Here is a 25,004-nt window from a genome sequence, read left to right as displayed (position 1 = left end):
AAAATGTCCCACTCGAACCTAACTTTGTTGAGTTAACTGATTTCAACTAAGCCATGATTGTTGGATAACATTGGCTCACATGATGCTGAGATGCACTGGGACAAATCAGTGATGTAACCTGCGGTCATCAGGTGTTTTGGGTCCTTCAGCGTCAGACCTCCTTGACCAGGCAACCCAGTCAGGGTTGTTCAAGCCTGGCTTGTGTCCCAGCAGCAGTGGTCCATGGGTCACACCTCTTGATCCATAGCCACCTGGAGACTCGTTCAGCAGCCTCTGTGACAGTCCTGATGGCTCTTCTCTTTGCAGCCACCGTAGTGCCAAGGAGAGAGTAGTTTCAGCACAGTAAGCAGCCAGCAAAACCTAATTCCTCAATAGCAAAGCTGACAATGATACTTGACAGAGTCTGGAATCGTCTGTTGACATCTTCTTTGGCTATCGCCTCATTGACTGGTATCTGTTATCCCTGGAATAATCTAAACCTATGGGAGGGAGTTGGTTTTTACAAAGTGAGATGGACAGTAAAAGGATAGTTGAGGATGTGAAGTGTGAAGCAGAAATTATATGTCAATATGGAAGATTAAAAATCATTTTAGAACATTTTATTTACTCAATTTCCCTTTTAGATAATATAAAGAATCCAAATCAGAATCAGGTTTAATATCACTGGCTTATGCGACAGTAGTGCATTGCAATACATTACAATAAAAACAGTAAATGACAGTAAGAAGTATATACATATATATTTAAAAAGTTAAATAAATAGTGCAAAAAGAGAAAAAAAAAAGTAGTAAGGTCTTGGGTCCATTGCACATTTAGAAATTTGGTGGCTGAGAGGAAGAAGCTATTCCTGAATCATTGAGTGTGTGCATCAGGCTCCTGTACCTCCTCCCTGATGGTAGCAATGAGAAGAGGTCATGTCCTGGGTGATGGGGGTCCTTAATGATGGATGCCACCTTTTTGAGGCATCACTTCTTGAAGATGTCCTGGATGCTGGGGAGGCTAGTGTTCATGATGGAGCTGACTGAGTTTACAACTTTCTGTAGCGTAATTTTGATCCTGTGTTTGCCCCCTCCCCCATTCCAGTTAGAATGCTCTCCACAGTATATCTGTAGAAATTTATGAGCAAATTTGGTGACATACCAAATCTCCTCAAACTCCTAGTGAAATATAGCCACTGTCGTGCCTTCTTTGTAACTGCATCAATATGCTAGGCCCAGGATAGTCCGTCAGAGGTGTTGACACCCAGGAACTTGAAAATATTCACCCTTTCCACTTCTGATCCCTTGATGAGGACTCTGTGTGTTCCTTCATCATACCCTTTCTGAAGTCCACAATCAGAAAAGGACTTCTGATTGCCCTAAATTATCGCTCTACTGATTAATGAGGGATACTTGGGCTTGGTTTCTGGCTCACTGTCTCAGGTTCTCAACAAGCTGGAGACGTTAGTGTTCTGCTTCAGGATTTGTCCATCACTAAACAACGTAAGAGCATCCTATCGAGAAATGTTACACAGATTTCCTTCTGGAGACGAAAAGAAAGAATGGCTTACCTAGCCAACATTTTCATAGGAAAGCACAAAATAGGGGATTGCGATCATTACATAGTAATAGCAACAACTAAATATGCAAATTGGGGATTAAATGCTCATCAAATGGGACTTTGCATGCAAAGCAAGAGTAATTAATTTACCCCATGCCATGTAGAACACAGAACACAAAAGCCAGAACACAGTAAATTTGTTGGATATTTTGAAGGTTTTGTTTTTCTCTGCATGTCATATTTGGATAGGTCCGGCTAAATTGGAACACAATTTAGAGTTGTTTATTCCATTTTAAATAATCAGTAAAGTGCATTTGATAATATTGCCATACACTCAAGTAAAGGTAGGTAGTTTACAAAGATTAAGTAGTTCCAAGCTCCTGTCAGAACTCTTTCAAACCATAAACTCAAGATGCTGGAAGTCCAGAGCAACACACACAAAATGCTAGAGTAACTCAGCAGGTCAGGCAGCATCTATGGAGAGGAATAACGAGCCAACACATTAGGCCAGTATCCTTCATCAAGACTCATTCAGTCCTGATGAAGGGTCTCAGCCCAAAACATCGACTTGGCCTGTATGGAAAGGAATAAGCAGACAACATTTCAGGCAGTGACCCTTCATCAGTACTCATTCAGTCTTCTCCCAAAACATTGACTGTTTATTCCTCTCCATAGATGCTGCCTGACCTGCTGAGTTCTTCCAGCACTCTCTGTATATTGCTCTTTCAAATCATGATTTGAGCATTTTGTAACAACATATCTTCTGGCTTTCTGTTTCAGGCTGACTTGTATGTGACAGCTGGGCTTGGTTTTATGGTGACACTCACATCAGTTTAATGCATCAATTGGTTTCTTCTCAAAAGTGGACAATTTACGTAACTGGGAACCACTGTTAATTTTACTCCGTTGGGAAAGGAGTTTACCTTCCCTCACTCACTGGCCAGCCCATCACCTCTTCTCTCCAAATACAACATCTAATTTTTTCCTACTCATTCAGTTATGAGAACATATTCCCCTTGGTCAGAACGGTGTTTATGCCCCTACAGCCATACTGTGCCCTGACTGTCTTTTATCCTTCATTCAGCCTTGATTATCTAATTTGATGCTGTTGTATTACCATATGCAATGGCAATATTCATGCTCAACAGTGTCCAATGTCTCTTGACAGCTTTGAGATGTCCTGAGGAAAAATATAATGCAAGTGCACATCATTTCTTCAGAATCAGAATTGTGAAATTTGTTCTTTTGCTGTCACCTCCAACCAGAGCTCATCTCAGATGGATTTCTTGCATGACAACAAACTATCTGTCATTAGCTCTACACATATGCTTTTTCACTAGTTACGCTAATGTCTCTTGATCAGTCTGTCACCATCTGATTAGAAGAGATAATCCAGATGTGTTTGCTTGCTTGTTTCTGTAATGCTAAGCTGGGGGGCAAAAAAAACTTATTACATTACAAATTCCAAGTAAGAGTTCAGGGTCAGTTTAGAGAGTCCATTGAAAACAGGGGTAGAAACTACATAATTAATATCGGAATGCATTTCTTCCTTAATGATTCATATTTTATAGGTATATCAGAATACATCCCTTAGTAATTCTATTTTAAAAGATTTACTGTTCTTAAAATGTAATTGATAAATCATTCATTCACTGACAATTGTAGCAAAAAACAGATTTTGTTCTCTGTCAAATGCATTATTTTCATAAATAGCTAAAATGTGGAGGAATAGATAGAAGGTGTTAGGGGTAAGAGAAAGGAAAAGATGTTTAAACAAAGTACTACTGCACTCTTGGCATTCCCTTTGAGATGAATATACTGAAAAATATTAGATGGTAATAAAGCATTCTGATATACAGTGTTGTAGTTCATATGTTAGCAAGTAACTGCTTCTATTTATGTGTACCATTATCCTTTCCAAGTTCAAAGTAAATTTATTATCAAAGTGCATATATGTACAATATAGAACCCTGAGATTCCCTTTCTTGCAATAAATCCATAATAGACTAATAGCCATAATAGAATCAATGAAAGATCGCACCAATTTAGACATTCAACCAGTGTGCAAAATATAACAAACGCTGCAAATACAAAAATAAGGAAATAATAAATAAATAAGCAATAAATATCGAGAACATGAGATGAAGAGTCCTCAAAAGGGAGTCCGTAGGTTCTGGGAACATTTCAATGATGAACAAATGAAGTTTATCCCCTTTGGTTCAAGAGCCTGATGGTTGGGTGCGGGGGTGAACCTGGTGCTCCTGAACCTGGTGGTGTGACTCCAGAGGCTCCTGTACCTTCTTCCTGATGGCAGCAGCGAGAGGAGAGCATGTCCAGGGTGGTGGGGGAGAGAATGATCCCTGATAGTTGATGCTGCTTTCCTGTGGTGCTCCATGTAGGTGTGCTCAATAGTGGGGAGGGCTTTACCCATGATGGACTGGGCCGTATCCATTACTTTTTGTAGAGTTTTCTGTTCAAGGTCTGTGGTGTTTCCATACCAGGCTGTGATGCAGCCACAATAATTCTAGTGATAATATCTTTTCTAATATCCCATTTATGAAAACTTTGCATCAAACCCTAGTGAGGACAGAGTGAACAGTGCCCTTTATCAGTTTGTCATCATCCTTTTGCTCAAGCCTTTAATATTTTTGTGGCCATCTGAATCTTCATCAGTTGTGTTCTCACTGTAAGCTGATGAATCTCGGGACTTTGTAGCCAATGCTAAAGCATTAGCTGGAGAGAGAATACCAAAAACAGCTTGGTTTTATTTTGCTGATGCAGTTGAGGCCATGTGACTTTCTATGGTTTTGTATTGAAAGGTGTGCATTTAACCTCAGTGTGTGTGTGTGTGTGTGTGTATGTACATACAAATATATATAATATATTTTTATTGTGTTGTTTACATTAGTGCTTCTGTGCACATTTTTTTTCATTTCCACTGTTACTTGAATTTTTAATTTTCGATACTTCTGCTCCACAGCTAGCTCAGGTCGAATTAAAAAGTCGGTAACGTGCATATCCCTAAAAATGCATTTTAAAACTTATTTAACCGGAGCTGGAGGCGGTCACATCTGTATTGCCACAATACCGTATTTTAAAAATATTTACTTAGTCATTGGGTTAAGGTCTAGGAAAAGTTACGTCAAATTCAAGTTGTTTTTGAAGATCATGAAATAAGAAAAAAAACCTGAAGAATAAATGGTGCGTTTTGGAATAATGTCCAATATTTTTTAAGAGACTTCTCAGGATTTTGCATCTTAGACCCCTGTTAAAACTGCTGTTTTGTCACTTACTGAGCAACAAAAAGGTTCAGATATTTAGATTTCTTCCTTGTTACTTTGCCCCATTATACCAGTGATTTAATTACATCTTTAAACAACTTGGGGTTAATTCCAATCTGAAATTCCAGAATAGTGAGCTACAACTAATTCTCAAGCGTGGTGTGTACAGGGGAGCAAATTGACAACACTTTGTGGGTTATTGTATGGAAATCCCTTGAAGTTTGGATTATCAGCAGCACCTCCTTCTCAATTTTATATCTGTAAAGTCAAACTGAACTGAAGTTCGTTGCTGTGAAAGCATGACTTTTAACAAAGGATTGCTAACCAGTGGTGGGAAATGCAGGAACATCCTGCTGAACCATTGTTCTAAGGTGTTTAAGACCAAGGTGGTTTTCCCCTAAAACTACCAAGAAGGTTTGCCAAAAATTTTCTTAACAAAATGTGCATATTTCTTACTCATTTATATTATTTTTAAATACTTGCAAAAATGTTTAGTGGTTTGTGAAAACATTTTCTTCGCCGTGTTTCTGAAATTCATCATTATTACACAATGTGCAGATGCACCTTAAAATAAGCCAGGAAGTTAACAATTATAGCTGAGTTTTAGACTGCAATTGTATTTAGCCATTTTTGCTTTAATTACCTATTCATGAAAAATGCCTCATTTTTTGCAAGTCATTTTTTCATGTCTAGATTCCAGGCAGTACTGGGATTTATGTTAATACAGTATAACATTTAATGATTGTTTTAATTTAATTATGAATGTTTTTAGTGTAACCCTTTTATTATATACAATCCATTTTGTTGCTCCGACCTATACTGGAAAGGTCGAGGGAGTGGTGTTCTGCATCTTATACATACTGCGCCAGTGACCGGATGCCGCTTGGCTTTCTCCTGGTGCCAAACTTGCCAACCTCTGAGCATCTTGCTTAAATCTGGGAAGGTGGGGTGCGGGTGAGATGAGCGCGTGAGAGTTTAGCCTAAAATAAAGCACTGTGGTGGGGATTTCAGTATTAACAGCCCATGCTGTGGATAAAAGAAAAAATGTGCTACACTGTCAAAGAAACAATTGTACCACTTAAAGAAAATTTGTAAGACACAATGTCTAAACCAAGACGCTTTATAGCACACTTCAACACTTTTTTTATTGTTTGTTTTGTGTCGCTGTTTACCTGCAGTATTGAGAGAGATTGTTTGGCGAGCAAGCATTTCAAGTGCTTCCATTTTAATACAAAGAGGCATTCCGATGGGGCATTGAACGGTGCTGCCAACATGACCTTCTTCCAATTTAGTATGTGCTGTTTATTAAAAATACACAAATCTGCTGTAAAATTAACTGCTTATTTTGTAAATATGTTCAAGTAAGTGTCGACTCTGACAGAAGCTGTGTAACATAGATATATAAATAGTGTTTAATTAAAACAAGTTTCTTCTGCCTTTTTTTTGCCAATCGGTTGTTACAAGGACAATGTTATATTGTTAAAGTCTGCATGAACTCCTGGAGTTTACAACTGCAAATGTACATGCAAATGGCAATGCTTTAAATAATGCACCATCCTATTTTATAGTAATGAAAATAAACTGACGTCCCCTCCAGTAAAACTAGTTTGCCATTTATTATATTATTAATTAAATATTGGTGCTGATGTTACACATGGATCAAGAGTGTTATTCTGCAATGATGGGCATGTGGCATACTGAGCCCGCAAGTATAGGACATAGAGCATTACAGCGTAGTACAGGGCTTCAGTTTACGATGCCGTACTGACCTTTTAACCTGCTCTAAGATCAATCTAAGCCTTCTTTCCTTCTGTAGGAGTCATGAATCTATTTTCTGTCTGTATTGTATTTTGTGTTGCGCGTTCATTATGGGTAATTTGTCACGTGGGTTGGAGTGTGGTAGAAGCAAATGCGTATAGTTATATATGCTCTCTTTGTCTTAGTTCAGTTTAGTTTGAGAGAGAGTGAGCCAGGGGTGTTTTTCTTGTTATAGATCCATAGAAAAATACAGCACAGAAACAAGCCATTTGACCCATCTAGTCCATGCTGAACCATTTTAACTGTCTATTCCCATCGACCTGCACCGGGACCATAGCCCTCCGTGCCCCTACTATCCAAACTCCTCTTAAATGTTGAAATCAAGCTCGCATGCACCACTTGTGCTGGCAGCTCATTCCACACTCTCACCACCCTCTGAGTAAAGATATTTCTTCCCATGTTCTTCTTAAACTTAATGTTTCACCCTTAACCCACGACCTCTGGTTGTAGTGGAAAAAGCCTGCTTGCATTTACCATATCTATACACCTCATAATTTTGTATACCCCTATCAAATCTCACAATCTTCTATGGTCTAAGGAATAAAGTCCTAATCTATTCACTCTTTCCTTGAAACTCGGGTCCTCCAGACCTGGCAACATCCTTGTAAATTCCATCTGCCATTTTCAGCCTATTTTTCCAGTTGACTATGATGGCCTTCTTCGCTGCTCACTACACTCCCAGTCTTGGCGTTATCCACAAATTTGCTGATCCAGTTAACCACATTATTATCTAGATCCCACAAAGCCAATGTCTAATCCAATTTACTACCTCATCCTGAATGCCAAGTGACTGAAACTTCTTGACCAACATTAAATGCCTTGCTAATGTCCACGTAGGCAACATCCACTGCCTTGCCTTCATCCACTTCCCTGGTAACTTCCTCAAAAAACTGCATAAGATTGGTTAGTTATGATGTACCATGCACAAAGCTATGCTGACTATCCTTAATCAGTCCATGTCTATCTAAATACGTATATATCTGGTCCCTTAGAATATCTTCTAATAACTTTACCACTACTGATGTCAGACTCACCAGCCTATAATTTCCTGGTTTATGTTCAGAGCCTTTCTTAAACAGCGGAACAACACTAGCTATCTTCCAATCCTCTGGTATCTCTTCTGTCGCTAAAGATGATTTAAACATCTTTGCTAGAGCTCTGGAAATTTCTGCACATATTTCCTGCAGGGTCTGAGGGAACAGCTTGTCAGGCCCTGGGGATCTGTCCACTCCGATTTTCCTCAGGGCAGCAAACATCTCCTCCTCTGAAATCTGTACAGGGTTCATGAAGTTGATCTTCCCCATCTCTTCTGGCTCCACATACGGATTGTCATTCTGATCTTCCAGAGGACCAGTTTTGTCCCTTGCAATCTTTTTGCTCATAACTTTCGTAGAATCCCTGAGGATTCTCCTTCACCTTGTCTGTTAGGGCAACCTCATGCCTTATTTTAGCCCTCTTGATTCTTGCGCTCCATAAGCACCTCATTAGTTCCTACCTGCTATGCACCTCCTTTTTTTTCCTTAACCAGGGCCTCAATATCTCTTGAAAACCAAGGTTCCCTACACTTGTTATCTTTACCTTTTATTCTGACAGGCACATAGAGCAGAGAAGAGTACAGCACAGTAACAGGCCATTTGACCCATAATGTGCCAAACCAGCTAGAAAGTAAATCAAAAGCACTCAAACACTAATCCCTCTGACCTACACCATGTCTATATCAGTCCATCTCCTTACATCCTTGTGCCTATCCAAACGTCTCTTAAAAACCACACCAGGCAGCCCATTCCAGGCATCCAGAACTCTGAATAAAAAAAACTTTCCCCTCGCATCCCCCTTAAATCTACTCTTCTCACTTTCAATACATGCCCCCTGGTATTAGACATTTCAATCCTGGGAAACAGATACTCTCTGTCCACTCTATCTATGCCTCTCATCTTCTTGTAAACCTCTCTCAGATCTCCCCTCAGCCTCTGACACTCCAGGGAAAACAACCCAAGTTTGTCCAGCCTCTCATGATAGCACAAGCCCTCTAAACCAGGCAGCATCCTGGTAAACCTCTTCTGCACCTTCTCCAGAGCCACAACATCCTTCCTACGGTGGGGCAACCAGAAATGTATGCAATACTCCAGATGAGGCCTTACCAGAGTTTTATAAAGTTGCAACATAACCTCCTGGCTTTTGAACTCAATGCTTTGATTAATTAAAGCAAACATTCCATAAGCCTTCTTACTATCAACCTGTTCAACCACTTTCAAGGAGCTATGAACTTCCCAAGATCTCTCTGCCCAGCAACATAGTTACAGATTTTTCCCTTAACAGTGAACTGTCTCCTTGCATTTGTTCTACTGAGCTGCAACTCCTCACATTTATCTGGGTTAAACTCCATCTGCCATTTCTCAGCCCATATCTGAAATTGATCTATATTATGTTGTATTCTTTGCCAGTCTTCTACGCTATCCATAACTCCACCAATCTTGGTATCGTACACAAATTTACTAACCCACCCATCTATATTTTCATCCAAATCATTTATATACATTACAAACAGCAGAGGTCCCAGCACAGATCCCTGTGGAACACCACTAATTACAGACGTCCTGACCGAGTAAGTCCCTTCAACCACTACCCTCTGCCCTCTATACACAAGCCAGTTCTAAATCTAAACAGCCAATTCGCCACGGATCCCATGCACCAGAAACTTCTGGATTTGCCTCCTGTGAGGTACTTTGTCAAATACCTTACTAAAATCCACGTAGACAACCTTCACTGCCCTACCCTCATCAATCTCTCTTGTCACCTTGTCAAAAAACTCGATTAAACTGATAAGGCACAACCTGCCCCACACAAAGACATGCTGGCTCTCTCTAATTCTGCCATGCGTTTCCAAATGCTCATATATCCTGTCCCTAAGAATTTTCTCCAGTAATTTCCCTACAATTGACGTGAGACTCACTGGTCTATAGTTCCCTTGTTCCCTTCATAAATAGAGGTACAATATTAGCCACTGGACGGGCCTCCAGGATCTCACCTGTGGCTGGAGAGGTCACAAAGATTCTGGTCAAGGCCCTGGGGTGTTAACAACCCTTAATACTTGTTAGGAGACCTAACACTTCCTCCTCCTTGACGTCGAAATGCCCTAACTTATTTATACACTCAGTACTAATCTGCTGGTCCTCCACATCCTTTTTCTTGGTAAATACTGAAGCAAAGTACTCATTAAATACCTCACTCACATTCTCCGCATCCAAGCAAATGTCTCCCCCCCACCACCTTTATCCTTGAGTGGTTCCACCCTCTCCCTAGTTATCCTCTTGCTCGATGTATGTATACAGTGCCATGGAATTCATCTTCATTCTACTTGCCAAGGACTTTTCATGGCCCCTCCTGGCTTTCCTAATTCCCTTCTTGAGTTATTTTCTGACTTCTTTATACTCATGTGCTTCGTTTGATCTTAACTTCCGAAACTTTACACACTTTTCCTTTTTCTTCTTGACTAAATTCATCACTTCTCTGGACACCCAGGTCTCTCTTATCTTTCCATCCCCATCCCTCCTAACAGGAACGTACCTTTGCTGTACTCTGTGCAATTGATCTTTAAACACTTTGCACATCTCTGATGTTGCCAGAGAAAAGGTGTTCCAAATTAACACTTCTTAGTTCCTGCCTAATGCCCGTGTAATTTGCTCTACTCCAATTTAAAATGACCCGTAAAGACCATACCTATCCTTATCTGTTGTTGTTGTCCCTCTCTGCACTTTGCAATTTCTTTAGCTTTTTTACGAGGCCAAGTTGTTGGCTCGACACTGAACCCAGCACAGATGGAAAGCGTGCAAGGAGCTGGCCGGATTCGAACCCGAGACCACTCGCCTCAAAGTCTGGTGCCATCTGACTCATCATACCTGTTATTTCGATCTTGCTTTTCAATACTTCCCCGACCTCTACCTTCTGGTCCAATCCCTCCCTTATTGACCTGGGGTTCTGGTTCCCAGCCCCTGCAAAATTAATTTAAACTCTCCCGAGTAACATCAGCGAACCTCCCTCACAGGATATTGGTTTCCCTCCAGTTCAGGTACAACTTGTCCCTCTTGTACAGGTCACCCCTTCCCCAAAAAAGGTTCCAATGATCCAAGAACTTGAAACCCTGACCCCTGTACCATCTCCTCAGCCACTCATTCATCCATGCTGTCACCCCATTCCTACCTGCACCTGCATAGGGAGTAATCCGGAGGTTACAAACCTTGGAGGTTCTTCTCTTCAGCTTCTTTCCTAACTCTATATACTCACTGTGCAGGACCTATTCCCCTTTTCTGCCTATGTTATCGGTGCCAATATGCACTACAACCTCTGGCTGTTCTCTCTCCCATTTGAGAATATCTTGTAGCAGCTCCGATACATCCAGGACCCTAACACCCAGGAGGCAACACACCATCCTGATGTCTCTTTTGCAGCCACAGAATCTCCTTTCTGTCCCCCTAACAATTGAGTCCCATATATCTACTGCACTGCCTGACGCTACCTTTCCTTGTCGAGTCTCAGAGCCACCATCCTGGCTGTTGCTGCCGTGATCTGACGGGTTACTGGGGGAGCCCTGTACTGACTTCTCAATCCCCTTACCCCCATCTACTATCTGAAGCCTGTTTTCTGGGTGTGACCACCTCTTCAAAAGTTTCATTTATAATGTATTCAGCCTCCCGAGTGTACCTGAGCACATCCAACTCCAGTTCCAACTCCTTGACCAGGTCAGACTGGCGGTGAAGTTGGGTGCACTTCCCGCAGGGAACCTGTCAGGAATTGCCACATCTGACAGGAAGAGCATTCAACCTAAGTACTCTATACTGAAAAAGAAAAACTTAACTGTGCCTTCACCTGTCCTTGCGAAAGCTCTATCAAACAATGGCCATTCTGCTTGAGCCTGCCTCCCTTTTATCTGCCTCCGATGCAAACACTTTCCACGCCTGCACAGTCTAAAAAGATGGGCCTTGCCCAAATCTGCTCCCTCTCTCCCGACTTCCACAGGGCTCTGACACTGACACCCACTCTTAGCTGCCACATACAAGCTCTGTTCTCTCAAAACTTCACTTCTGAAGGCCTCCCACTTACCAAGTACACCTTTGCCAGGAAACAGCCTTTCCCAACCCACACTATTGATCATTTCTGATACCATAAAAATGGGCCTTTCTCCAATTTAGAATCTCAACCCAAGCACCAGACCTATCTTTTTGTATATTTACTTTGAATCTAATGGCATTGTGCTCAAAGTCTTCCCTTACACAAACTAATGTCACCTGTCCTGTCTCATTCCATAATAGTAGATCAGTATGGCACCTTCTCTCGATGGGACTTCAGTACTGATGAAGGGAACTTTCCTGAACACATTGACTACTATAACCACCTTATGTTTCTTGCAACAGTCTGCGACCTGTCTATAAATTTGTTCTTCTAAATCCCGCAGACTGTTGGGGGAGGGGGTTGGTTTTGTAATAGCCCATTAACGTGGCCACAACTTTCCTATTTCTCAATTCCACCCACATTGCCTCACTAGTCGTGTTCTCCAATCTGTCCTGACTAAGCACTACTGCGACATTTTCCCTGACCTGCGACACCTCCTCCTTTAATCCCTCCCGCTTTGTCACATCTAAAACAACAGAAACCTGGAGTACTGAGCTGCCTGTCCTGCCCCTCCTGCAACCAAGCCTCACTAATGGCTACAATATCATAATTCCAGGTGTTGATCCATGTCCTGATCTCATCTGCATTCCCTACGATACTTCTTGCATTGAAATATACACAGCTCAGGACATGAGTCACACCATGTTCAACCTTTCGATTCCCGCTCAACTTCTCTAACTGCGCTAATTGGAAAAACTTATTTCGCTATATCGCCAATTTTAGTTTCCTTACTATTTTATCGCTATAAGATCGCCCATCTTTGCTCATTTCATTAGAAAGGACCAAACGTAAGTTTTTCTCGACTTTGAACTCCAGGGGGTTTAAACTAGATTTGCAGGGGGAGGGGAACCAGAGTGTTAGAGCGGATAGTGAGGTGGAGGAGGATAAAGATCATGCGAGGACTGCTTGTGTGGACAGAAATCAAAGGTTTGTATGTGATAGAAATGTTCTCAGGTGCCAAACTGAAGAGACTGGGGAAGAGGCGGCTGGCTCACAAATAGAGAAAGCTAGGAGACAGTACGAGAGGGAGGATAAGCAGCTGATAGAGAAGGGACGTGCTCAGACCAAAGGCTTGAAATGTGTCTATTTTAACACAAGGACTGTTGTGAACAAAGCAGATGAGCTTAGAGTGTGGATCAGTACTTGGAGATATGATGTGGTGGCCATCACAGAGACTTGGATAGCTCAGGGACAGGATTGGTTACTTCAAGTGCCGGGTTTTAGATGTTTCAGAAAGGACAGGGAGGGAGGCAAAAGAGGTGGGGGCGTGGCACTGTTGATCAGAGATAGCTGCAGAAAAGGTGGACGCCATGGAGGGATTGTCTACGGAGTCTCTGTGGGTGGAGGTTAGGAACAGGAAGGGGTCAATAACTTTACTGGGTGTTTTTTATAGTCCACCCAATAGTAACAGGGATATCGAGGAGCAGATAGGGAAACAGATCCTGGAAAGGTGTAATAATAATAGAGTTGTCGTGATGGGAGATTTTAATTTCCCAAATATTGAGTGGCATCTCCCCAGAGTGAGGGGTTTAGATGGTGTGGAGTTTGTTAGGTGTGTTCAGGAAGGTTTCCTGACACAATTTGTAGATAAGCCAACAAGAGGAGAGGCTGTACTTGATTTGGTATTGGGAAATGAACCTGGTCAGGTGTCAGATCTCTCAGTAGGAGAGCATTTTGGAGATAGTGATCACAATTCTATCTCCTTTATCATAGCATTGGAGAGGGATAGGAACAGACAAGTTAGAAAAGCATTTAATTGGAGTAAGGGGAATTATAAGGGTACCAGGCAGGAAATTGGAAGCTTAAATTGGAAACAGATGTTCTCCGGGAAAAGTATAGAAGAAATGTGGCAAATGTTCAGGGAATATTTGTGTGAAGTTATGCATTGGTACATTCCAATGAGACTGGGAAGTTATGGTAGGGTACAGGAACCATGGTGTACAAAGGCTGTAATAAATCTGGACAAGAAGAAAAGAAAAGCTTATAAAAGGTTCAGAGAGCCAGGTAATGTTAGAGATCTAGAAGATTGTAAGGCTACTAGGAAGGAGCTTAAGAAGGAAATTAGGAGAGCCAGAAGGGGCCATGAGATGGCCTTGGCAGGCAGGATTAAGGAAAACCCCAAGGCAATAGACAATAGGTGCAGAAGTAGACGATATTCATGCCGTCAGTTTGGAGGCTACCCAGACGGAATCTAAGGTGTTGCTTCACCAATAGACAATAGGTGCAGAAGTAGACCATTCGGCCCTTTGAGCCTGCACCGCCATTTTGAGATCATGGCTGATCAATTCCTATCAATACCCGGTTCCTGCCTTGTCCCCATATCCCTTGATTCCCCTATCCATAAGATACCTATCTAGCTCCTTCTTGAAAGCATCCAGAGAATTGGCCTCCACTACCTTCCGAGGCAGTGCATTCCAGACCCCCACAACTCTCTGGGAGAAGTTTTTCCTTAACGCTGTCCTAAATGACCTACCCCTTATTCTCAAACCATGCCCTCTGGTACTGGACTCTCCCAGCATCTGGAACATATTTCCTGCCTCTATCTTGTCCAATCCCTTAATAATCTTATATGTTTCAATCAGATCCCCTCTCAATCTCCTTAATTCCAGCGTGTACAAGCCCAGTCTCTCTAACCTCTCTGCGTAAGACAGTCCAGACATCCCAGGAATTAACCTCGTGAATCTACGCTGCACTTCCTCTACAGCCAGGATGTCCTTCCTTAACCTTGGAGACCAAAACTGTACACAAGGAAAAACTTCTTCTCCCAGAGAGTTGTGGGGGTCTGGAATGCACTGCCTCGGAAGGTAGTGGAGGCCAATTCTCTGGATGCTTTCAAGAAGGAGCTAGATAGGTATCTTATGGATAGGGGAATCAAGGGATATGGGGACAAGGCAGGAACCGGGTATTGATAGTAGATGATCAGCCATGATCTCAAAATGGCGGTGCAGGCTCAAAGGGCTGAATGCTCTACTTCTGCACCTATTGTCTATTGGTGAAGCAACACCTTAGATTCCGTCTGGGTAGCCTCCAAACTGACGGCATGAATATCGACTTCTCCTTCCAGTAAAAAATTTCCCTCCCTTTCTCCTCCTCTCCCATTCCCCACTCTGGCCTATCACCTCCCCTGGCGCCCCTCCTCTTTCCCTTTTTCCTATATTCCACTCTCCTCTCTCATCAGATTCCTTCCTCTCCAGCCCTTTACCTTTCCTACCCACCTGTCACCTTCTAACTATCCTCCTTCCCCTCCTCCCATCTTCCTCCTTCCTTTCCCATACTGATAAAGGGTCTTGGCCCGAAACGTGGACTGTTTATACATTTCCATTCATGCTGCCTGGCCTGCTGAGTTTCTCCAGCATTTTATGTGTGTTGCTTTGGATTTCCAGCATCTGCAGAATTTCCTGTGTTTATGTACAATTCATCTTTCATCCCATTTGACTAGGAAGGAGCTTGTTTGGCCCAGTGCTGGGAGGGTTCTGTAGACTTGTGGTTACATTATACCAATAATTTGGCAAGTATGGTTGAAAGAGTGGGCAACTTCTGCATCCTTCCGATAACGAGACGGCCAGAACTGAACACAATACTCCAAGCACGAGGAAATCTGCAGATGCTGGAAATTCAAACAACACACACAAAATGCTGGTGGAACGCAGCAGGCCAGGCAGCATCTATAGGGAGAAGCACTGCCGACATTGTGTTATCTAACCAGTGTTTTATATGAAGGAGTCTCTGAGGCAATCCTACATGGAGTTCAACACTGACTGGCAACTCCTGTGACGCTGCTGGTACCAAACCGTATCAGTCTCTGCCTTTCCTTTGGGTTCATCAGATGCATAGAGAAGGAGAACCTGCTTCATGGGCAACAGCTTGCTCTTCATAGTGTACCGTCCTGGCTTGTGTATCTAGACAGCTAGAACGCAACATTTATGGTCGACCCTGAGGCCTCAGGTATGAAAAGCCACAGTCACAGAGAAACTCATTGTTAAATGAATTAAAGTGGAAAAGATAAAGGGCTGAAGAAGGGAGCTGATAGGAGAGGAGGGTGGACCATGGGAGAAAGGGAAGGAGAAGGTGGCACCAGAGGGAATGATAGGCAGATGAGAAGGGAGGGTGGTCAGAATGGAGAATAAAATAGGGGGAGGGGGAAGAAATTACCAGAAGTTAGAGAAATAAATTATCATGCAGTCAATGTTTTAGAATATGCAAGATGACAAGAGTCAATACATACCAGACAATGAGGAAAAATCCAAAATACCTTTACAAAAATGCAATCCCTTTATTTCATCTTTCACAGAAACCACATTAATTACAGATTGTCATGGCATTGACTCAGTACACATCTCACTACTCTACAAATGGAAGATCTCCTCTTACAAAAACTCTGTAGATATGCTCAATACAATAACCAATCACAGCTTGTACTGATAATTCAGTAAAGCCCCATGCATCAGGAGAAAAAAAATAAGCACAGTCTATAAACAAAAATGTTCCTATTGTATCCAGATTTTCACATTCTTTATTTCTTTAGATCGGAAGATTCACAGACAGACACTAATCTAGATGCAGCGTGCAGTTTTTTAGCATATACATGCATATTTAGAACCTTTATTATTTAAAAGCAGGAATAAAGTGAGTTTGTGATGTTTTATATGATTGCTGACACATTGTTCAGGAAACTATGAAAAATGTCCACATTCATGTAAAAAAAATTAATGCATAAAAAAGGCAAAAAAAAAGGCATTTTATATTTTTTTTCACTTTTACATTTTGCTTAAATAGAGTTTTTTAAACTTTTTTTCTTCTAAACACACACTTTATATACATCTTGAAACAATCATTGCCTTGTAATTGAATGAGGAAGGATAAAGTCCCGAGCAGACAGACATTCTCAGCCCATTCAGTCCTTCAACAGCAAATGTTTAGATACCATGTGATGATGTCACAGTTCATTGGCTTGCGACCGTGTTAAGGTTTGCATTTTTTGTCTCTGTGAGGGAGGAGGTCTTTGTGACAATGTTAAAAAATATAATTTTTTGGCTAGCTTTCCATTGCATTTGATATAACTATGAATTATTTTAAATAAATAATTTTAAATATACTCAGGGTGAAGTGGATTTCTTATGTACAAACTAGTTAGTGGTAAGTGCAGGGAAACAATGCTAACACTTGTGCATTGAGTGAGAAATCCCCTAGCTGTGTTTCAGTGTTTCCGCTTTCTTCTGTTGTCCTGCTAATGCTGCTATTGACAATCAGACTGCCTGATACTCTGAAAAATGTACCTTGCTGGAATAAAGCTAAGAGAGTTTTCAGTGAAAGTTAGTCCACACTACCTTTAAGAGTGTGGGACATTTAAAATGAAAAAACTTCCTCAACCTGAACTGTCCTGGTTACCTTATGGATTATCCTAACCAGTCAATTTCCAATTCTAAAACCATTGCAGTGGTTTGAACAGCTTGGCAATGTAATATTAAGAACAAAACGTTAAATTGGAAGCAGCCTACCGTGCCTACTCCCTTCCCCATGTAATCATTCAGAAACACAAAAATCTAATCTTCTGGGCTAACATTTCAGAATTGCTATACATTGTTTAATTATTCTATCAAAGTACAATTTTAATAAAGATGCTATTTTTTCCCCAACACTTCATGCTCTTAAAGATTTCAAGCACTTGGTGAAGATATTATGCCTGGCAAAATATTATGCGGAACTCCTATTGAGCTAGGTAGGCCCAGGAATGAATTGATCCAATTTTAATCAGCAAATATTCTTGATAAGCTTTATGTTATCATTCACTCACACGGATGAACACATTTCGAAAGGTTCAGGCACAGAGAGCAAAAAGTAACACAGATATTGCATCATCTCATTTAGAATACAGAAGGGGAATTTGCTTCTCCACTCAGCAGCAGGACCTTGTTATCACCAGTCACGGGGGCAGTGGGTGGGGAGACTGTTCATCCCTGCATTGTAATGCCTGGAAATATAAACCAGTCACAAGGGACATTGTCTTCAATTAATTCTCCGTCTCCTGAAGTACAGACAGAAGACAGTCAATTGGTTTTCCATTGATAAAGAACTGAAAATATAAGTCCCTCTCCCAGTCTCCACAGAAATAAAACCTTTGAATTAAAGTCATTCACTGAAAGATCTTTCTCCGCTCCTACAGAATGAGCGAGGTGAACTGTGAGTTTGTCCTGAGGAAGTCCAGCTGTGAGTGGGAACTCTACAGAACCATACCCTTCCTCACAAGCCACATTCAAACACAAAGCAGTCAGGTACAATTCACACAAACTCAATACAAAGTGTTAAAAGACTTCACTTAAAATGTAAAGAAACTTACTGTAATTCCAATTAATTGCTTTGTGAATACGATTCTTTGTACAAAAACTTCCAGACAATATACAAAAAGAATAAGTGAATACATAGACTCTGCCAGTGATACTCTACACTTCTAGATATTAATAGAAATAAAACATTCTTCATATTCTATTTATTTTAAATCCTGTGCTTTTGTAAATATCGTATCTGTGATTTTTTAAAACCTATTTCACGGTAAAGTTATCCAGTTCACTATGGTTCAGCCTCTATCTAGACGAATACAACTACTGAGCAGGGCTGCAGTTCACTGTGGGCTGGGCTGAGATACATTTCAGAGCCATAATGCGTTACGCCAGCTGGAGATGGGGGAGTGTGTGAGCAGAAACACTGAGGACAAGGGCAAAAAGGCAGTGAGGATTCAAACAAGTCAAAATGTTGGAAACTATCAACACGGCAGCAAATCAGAGCCCTCAGTTTGCTTTACATTGTACACCCTGGTCTGAGCAATTCGAGTTATCACCATATTGTGCTATCTTTAACTTACAAAATAAAATTGATTCTAATCCGGACACTCGTGATGAGGGGCCAACTTGAGAGATGGAGGGCAACCATAGGGAGAGGCTGGTTACATTTTGCTCTCAAACGAGGGCCCTGAATGCACTGAAGCTAAAGTGCAGTCACACTCTGAGGCAGGGCATCTGAAGACTTGGAGTTGCCCCTTCTTTCACGACTACATCATAATCAATGTTCTCGGACACAGTAGAGAAATCAAACTGACTATCTGCCCTCTAGTGAATAGTGCCAGATGAAGATGAGGCAGAAGATACAGACTGTGGGGTGCTCACTTTTATTGAATGGTGGAACCAACGGGGGGCAGAATTTTAAGCTGATTAGGGGTGTCAGAGGTATGGGTGTTCCTTACTCAGAGAGCAGTGGGTGCGTGGTACACCCTGCCAGGGGTGGTGGTAGAGGCAGATATTTAAAAAACTCTTAGACAGGCACATGGATGATGGAGGGTTATGTGGGAGTAAGGGTTAGGTTGATATTAGAGTAGGTTAAGAAGTCGGCACAATATTGTGGGCCGAAGGGCCTGGACTGTGCTATCGCCCAGAACTGACCACCATGCAACAGATAATAGATAAGACATAAAACAAGAGATATATTTGCACTTGTTCAGATACAAAAGTCCAACCCATACAACATGCTAAGTGATGAGAATTGAATGCAAGGTTTTGGTTTTTGTTGTGTGACATCTTTCGACCCTGTGATCAATATTAACACACTACGGCTCTGACCACACTTGGCATCCTGGGGCTGGCTGATGCCGGGGTGCCACAGCACCGCTCTTGGTAAATCGACCCTCCTCTTCGCGCAGTTCCCCTTGACTGGTGTGGCTGGGGGGGAGATATAGGAGAGGGTGGTGGGGGTTATGGGGAGAAGAGTGCGTGAGGAGAGAATGGGCAGGAGAGGGCAGAGCAGAGAGGAGAGAGCAGGAGAAGGGATGGAGGAGAGAGGGGAGAGGCAGGAAAGTGCAGGGATGGGGAGAAAACGGGAGGGGGAGAGGTGGGGGAGATTGCAGAGAGGATCACATTGCTTGAAGCCATTGGTACGGAAGCTCCCGTAAGTTTCTTCAGAGTTGCAGGGAAGCAGGAAAAGGGGTCAGGAAGAGAAGAATGGAAGCAAGAGTTTTGGGAAGGGACGGGGTTGGGAGAAATGCAGGAATGGAAAGGGTTATTAGGGGGTCTCGGTTAGTGATTACTCCTACCTGCACTGCACCGGCTGCACGTATCAGCGTCAGGAGTAATGGCACATTTGGGGCAAGGCCAGGTCTACAAGATTGTTTGGGAGAACTTTGGGACAGGCAGCAGATCTGAAATGGGAGGTCTGGAGTCGATCTCCCTGACCCATCTACAAGGATTCAGGGAGACAAACAGTCTTGTCAGAGAAACACACACAAAACACTGGAAGAACTGAGCAAGTCTGGCAGCATTTGTGGAGGGGAATAAACATTCAACATTTTGAGCTTAAACCCTTCATCAGGATCTGATCATTTCACCTGACAAAGGGTCTTGGCCCAAAACGTTGACTGTTTATTCCCCTCCATAGACTCTGCCTGACCTGCTGAGTTCCTCCAGCATTTTGTGTGTGTTTCTCTGGATTTCCAGCGTCTGCAGAATCTCTTGTGTTTACGTAGTCTTGACAGAGAGGCCGACCCTGGTAAACCTTCTGAGCCTTACGCACAAGAAGTCCCATCATCGTTACAGAGGGAGGAGGGAAGAACGTTGGACTTTACTACATCGAAGCAGAGGACAGCCACGACAGGGCAAAGCAGGAGAAGCGAGGAGAGGGAGGAGAACAAGAAATCAACAATTAGAACCTTCGTAGGTAGCAACACCGATCACATCAGGCAACAAACGGACACAGAACAGCAATAACCAAAGACAACTGACTGGTACAGAGGAGAAAGTGGCTCAGGGACTTACTACACAGGCATAGGGACATCTGAGTGGATTTTGAGGAAGGGGAAGTAGACCATTAGACACAGGAGCAGAAATTAGGCCATTTCAGTCTGCTCTGCCATCCATCATGGCTGATATATTATCCCTCTCAACCACATTCTCCTGCCTTCTGCCCATAACCTTTGATGCCCTTACTATCATGAACCTAACCTCCGCTTTAAATATCCCCAAAGACTTGGCCTCCATAGCTGTCCATGGCAATGAATTCGACTGATTCACCACCCTCTGGCTAAAGAAATTCCTCCTCATCTCTGTTCTAAAGAGTTGCCCTTCTACTCTGAGGCTGTGCCCTCTGGTCCTGGACTCACCAACTATAGTAAACATCCTCTCCACATCCACTCTATCGAGCCCTTTCAATATTCGATAGGTTTCAACGAGATCCCCATCATTCCACTGAACTCCATTGAGTACAGACCCAGAGCCATCATATGCTCCTCATATATTAACCTTTTAATTCCCAGGATTATTCTTGTGAACCTGCTCTGGACCCTCTCCAATGCCAGTGTATCCTTTTTTAGATAAGGCAGAGTTTAGCCATGTTTACAGATTCTGACTCTGGTCAGAACTACTCCAATGTGACAAGTGATCGTGAAGAAGGTGGAAACAGCTCATACAAGGCAACGTATTTTTAAGGTGATTGCAGGACGGTATAGGGGGGATGTCAGTGGTAAGTTTTTCACAGAGTGTCGTTGGGCATGGAACCCTCTGCCAGGGGTGGTGGTAGAGACATTAGGGTCGCTTAAGAACCTCTTAGATAGGCGCATGGAGAGTTGTGTAGAAGGGAAGAGTTAGATTGATGTTTGAATAGGTTAAAGTGTCGGGACAACATCGTGAGCCAAAGCGCCTGTACTGTGCTCTCGTGTTCTATGTTAATCTGACTCACCAGCACCCTGAGTGATGAAGAATCGACCCAGATCCCCTGCAAAGGTGTTTGGGTAAACAGAACAGAGAGCAGGTTATTTATGGTGTGTCAGAGCCTGAGAGGGTTTGTCCAAGAGGAGGGTGGAGCTGCTGTTCCTAATGGCTGCCCAGCTGCACCCGTCCTGCCCCACCTCCACGTGGACGTCGAGTGAAGACCAGATCAGCTGGTGAAACCTGGCAACATTCCCTTAACCCGGGAAGTTGTTGGGAGAAAGAGGAGGGGAAGAGGGGAGGAGCAAGGAGAAGGGGAGGTAGGGAGTTGAGGCAAAAGAAGAGAGGTCAAGGCGGTGTGGGGTGCAGTTAGAGCATACACGAGGAGAGGGGAGGGAGGAGTAGGTGGGGGTAGGGTGGTGGAAATGGAAGAAGGGAGGGAAGGTGAAGGGGAGGGGGAAAGGGGAGAAGGAGGAGGGGTAAGGTTAGAATAGGGAAGGGTAGAGTGCCCATCAACGTTTTCCTCTCTGCCTAATGTTAGCTTCAGCTGACACTCTCTGAACTGCGGAAATATTGAAGACTGAGAGGAAGAGAACGGTCCCTCACATGGAAGACTTAAAATCTCTGTTGTTCCCACATTCCATTGACTGACCTTTGTGAAGGATTGAGAAATAATGGTGACCTGCCGACGCAGCCATCATCTCTTTCCCTCCCTTCCTGTACCCACCGGGGTGGTGCATCTGTAGCACGGAGAGAGGGAATGGGGTCTCCAGGCCGGTGTTCACGGGAGTCGAGGAGAGTGAGAGGGGATTTCACTGAAACCTCCAAAATTATGATATGGATGAGAGGGAAGACTTAGAGAGAATGTTTCTCCCTTGCTGGGAAACATTGATTTACCAGATTCAGATTGATTTATTTATCACATGTACATCGAAACAATCTTGGAGTTTGGACAGTCTCTCTGTGAGCACGTGGGTTTCCTCCAGGTGCTCCGGTTTCCTCCCACAGTCCAAAGGTGTAAAGAGACACAGCCTCAGAATAGAGGGATGTCCATTTAGAGGGTGGTGAATCTGTGGAATTCATTGCCAAGGACGGCTATGGAAACCAGGTCACTGGGCATATTTAAAGTGGAGATTGATAGGCTCTTGATTTGTCAGGGCATCAAAGTTTACGGGGAGAAGGCAGGAGAATGGGGTTGAGAGGGATAATAAATCAGCCATGATGGAATGGCAGAGCAGTCGATGGGCTGAATGGCCTAATTCTGCTTCTTCGTCTTATAGTCTTATGGATTAGTGTGTTGTGGGCATCCTATGTTGGCAGCAGAAGTGTGCCAACACTTGTGGGCTGCCTGTAGCAGCATATCCTTGGACCGTGTTGGTCATTGACGGAAATGACACATTTCACTGCATGTTTCGATGTACACTTGACAAATAAAGCTACTCTTTAATCTTTAGGTGAAGATCTCTCACCCTGAGTGTGGAGAACCTGTGACGTTCTCTAACACGCGGACAAGGATTTGCTGACTCGCGATACGGGGAGAGAGCAGGAATCTGTTAATGAGGTAATGGTGAAATAGACTAAGAACCGCATCTGTCTGCAGCATTGAGGACACCTTCAAAAGCCGATGCCTCAAATAGGCTGCATCAAACATTAAGGACCCCCATCACCCGTGATGTGGCCTCTTCTCATCAAGCTGGTGCTACAGGAGCCTGAAGGCACACACTCAAGGTTTCAGGACCAGCTTTCACCCCTCTGCCAATCCATTTCTGAATGGACAATGAACCCATGTACAGTACATTACCTTTTTTTTCTTTTTTCTGCTTTCTTTTAGCACTACTTATTTCATTTAATTTTCTATATACATAGAACTATGCAGAAGTCCTAGGGACACATATATATTGTTAGGGTGCCTAAGGCTTTTGTCAACATGGAGCAGAGCAGAGAACAAGTTTGTAAATCTGGTGGGAGCAAAGGATGTTGGGAATGGTGAGGGTGGAGTGCCGTGGGAGGGTGGGACAGGTGGGTGAGGAGGAGTGTCAGAGGTCGGGGGTGCAGACACACCCAGCCTTGAGACACCAGGCAGGGTCATTTGATTCCAAACAATCGGTTTATTGATCATTACAGAATGCCTCTCTGGTGCTTCCCACTCCCTCCCCCTCACTTCCCCTTTTCCCAACCATGATTCCCCTCTCCCTGCCCCCTTCCCAGTCTCAGTCCACAATGGAGACCCAGATCAGAATCAGGTTTATCATCACTCATGTATGTCATGAAGTTTGTTTTTTTGTGGCAGCAGTATAGTGCAATACATAAAATTACTACAGTACTGAGCAAAAGTCTTAGGCACCCTCAATATATATATGTGGCTAGGACTTTTGCACAGTATATTCTTATTGTAATTTGTAAAATTTAGTATTAGCATATATTGCACTGAAATTGCTGCTGAAAATACCTAACAAATTTCACAAAATATGCCAGTGATATTAAACCTAATTCTGATTCTGATTCGAACTCTGCTCCTATTACCAAGAGCAAGGAACAGTCAAAGAAACACAGTGGGTCAGGCATTATCTGCGAAGGCAGAGAGACGGTCGAGACCCTGCGAGGGTGCAGAGGGGAGATAGCGGTACAAAGAGGTGAGAGTGAGGGGACAGACAGGGGCTGGGCAGATGGAACCGTGAGGGGAGGGTTGAGTCATTGTAACAGAGTGGGGGTGAGTGGAGAAGATGGATAAATGGAGGGAGACTGTGTCTGTGGACTGGTTGGTGTATGAAAGGAACACAGGTGTGTGTCTTATCTGAAAGTGGACAGTTCAATGTCCTCTGGCAGTGGAGGAGGCCGAGCAGGGACAGGATGGTGTGGATGGGAATATGAATGGGAGCAGGATCAGGAATGGAGGTCTCATGCCTCCTAGTTTCTGTTTTATGCTCGATACTCTGGTAGTGTGCTGCCATCTTGTGGCAGGAACAGCAAGAGCAGGAAGAGAGGCTTCCAGCAGAGATTTCACAGGCAGAGGCCACCATTTGAACATCTGTGTGTGTGTGTGTGTGTGTGTGTGTCTCTCTCTCTCTGCATGTCTATCTGTCCCTGTCTGTGTGTACCTGTCCCTGTCTGTGGGTACCTGTCTCTGTCTGTGTGTACCTGTCCCTGTCTGTCTGTGTGTACCTGTCCCTGTCTGTGTGTACCTGTCCCTGTCTGTCTGTGTACCTGTTTTTCTGCTGGTCACGGCTGCATTTGACACCCCTCAGTATCTGCCTCTTGGGCTGTGGGCCCTACAACCTGATCAATCAGATACACCCTCTCTCTATGGCCCTCTTTGGTCTTGCCCACTACGATACACTATTGCTCCCTCACAGTCTCACTCCTCCCACAGGATGTCTCTCTGGACTCCTCTGGGATGAGGGAGAAACAGGGGAGGGGCTGCTTCCCCCATGTTAATACAAAGTCCTTGCTGAAGGCAATGGGAGTGAGAGGGGGTGATATGGGAGGGTACAGGGTATAGGGGTATATGGTG

General features: G+C 43.2%; 1 protein-coding gene across 8 annotated transcripts in view; it reads right to left on the bottom strand.

The window, feature by feature from the left end:
• srcin1a (SRC kinase signaling inhibitor 1a) overlaps positions 1-25,004 on the bottom strand; it is a 616,941-nt gene that overhangs the window by 18,388 nt on the left and 573,549 nt on the right. For 2 of the 8 annotated variants that reach the window (XM_073071783.1, XM_073071790.1), the window contains one exon: positions 16,061-17,832. The exons of 3 other annotated variants lie outside the window; for them this stretch is intronic. In XM_073071783.1, coding sequence (XP_072927884.1) covers positions 17,818-17,832 — 15 coding nt within the window. In that variant the 3' untranslated portion in view covers positions 16,061-17,817. Of the gene's footprint in view, positions 1-16,060; positions 17,833-20,198; positions 20,415-25,004 lie in introns of those variants that run through there. 3 more of the 8 variants (XM_073071789.1, XM_073071791.1, XM_073071785.1) reach the window with 2 other exon arrangements.

Source organism: Hemitrygon akajei, chromosome 18 (assembly GCF_048418815.1).
Source record: "Hemitrygon akajei chromosome 18, sHemAka1.3, whole genome shotgun sequence".
Taxonomy (NCBI): Eukaryota; Metazoa; Chordata; class Chondrichthyes; order Myliobatiformes; family Dasyatidae; genus Hemitrygon; species Hemitrygon akajei.
This window is presented reverse-complemented; position numbering and strand designations above follow the sequence as displayed.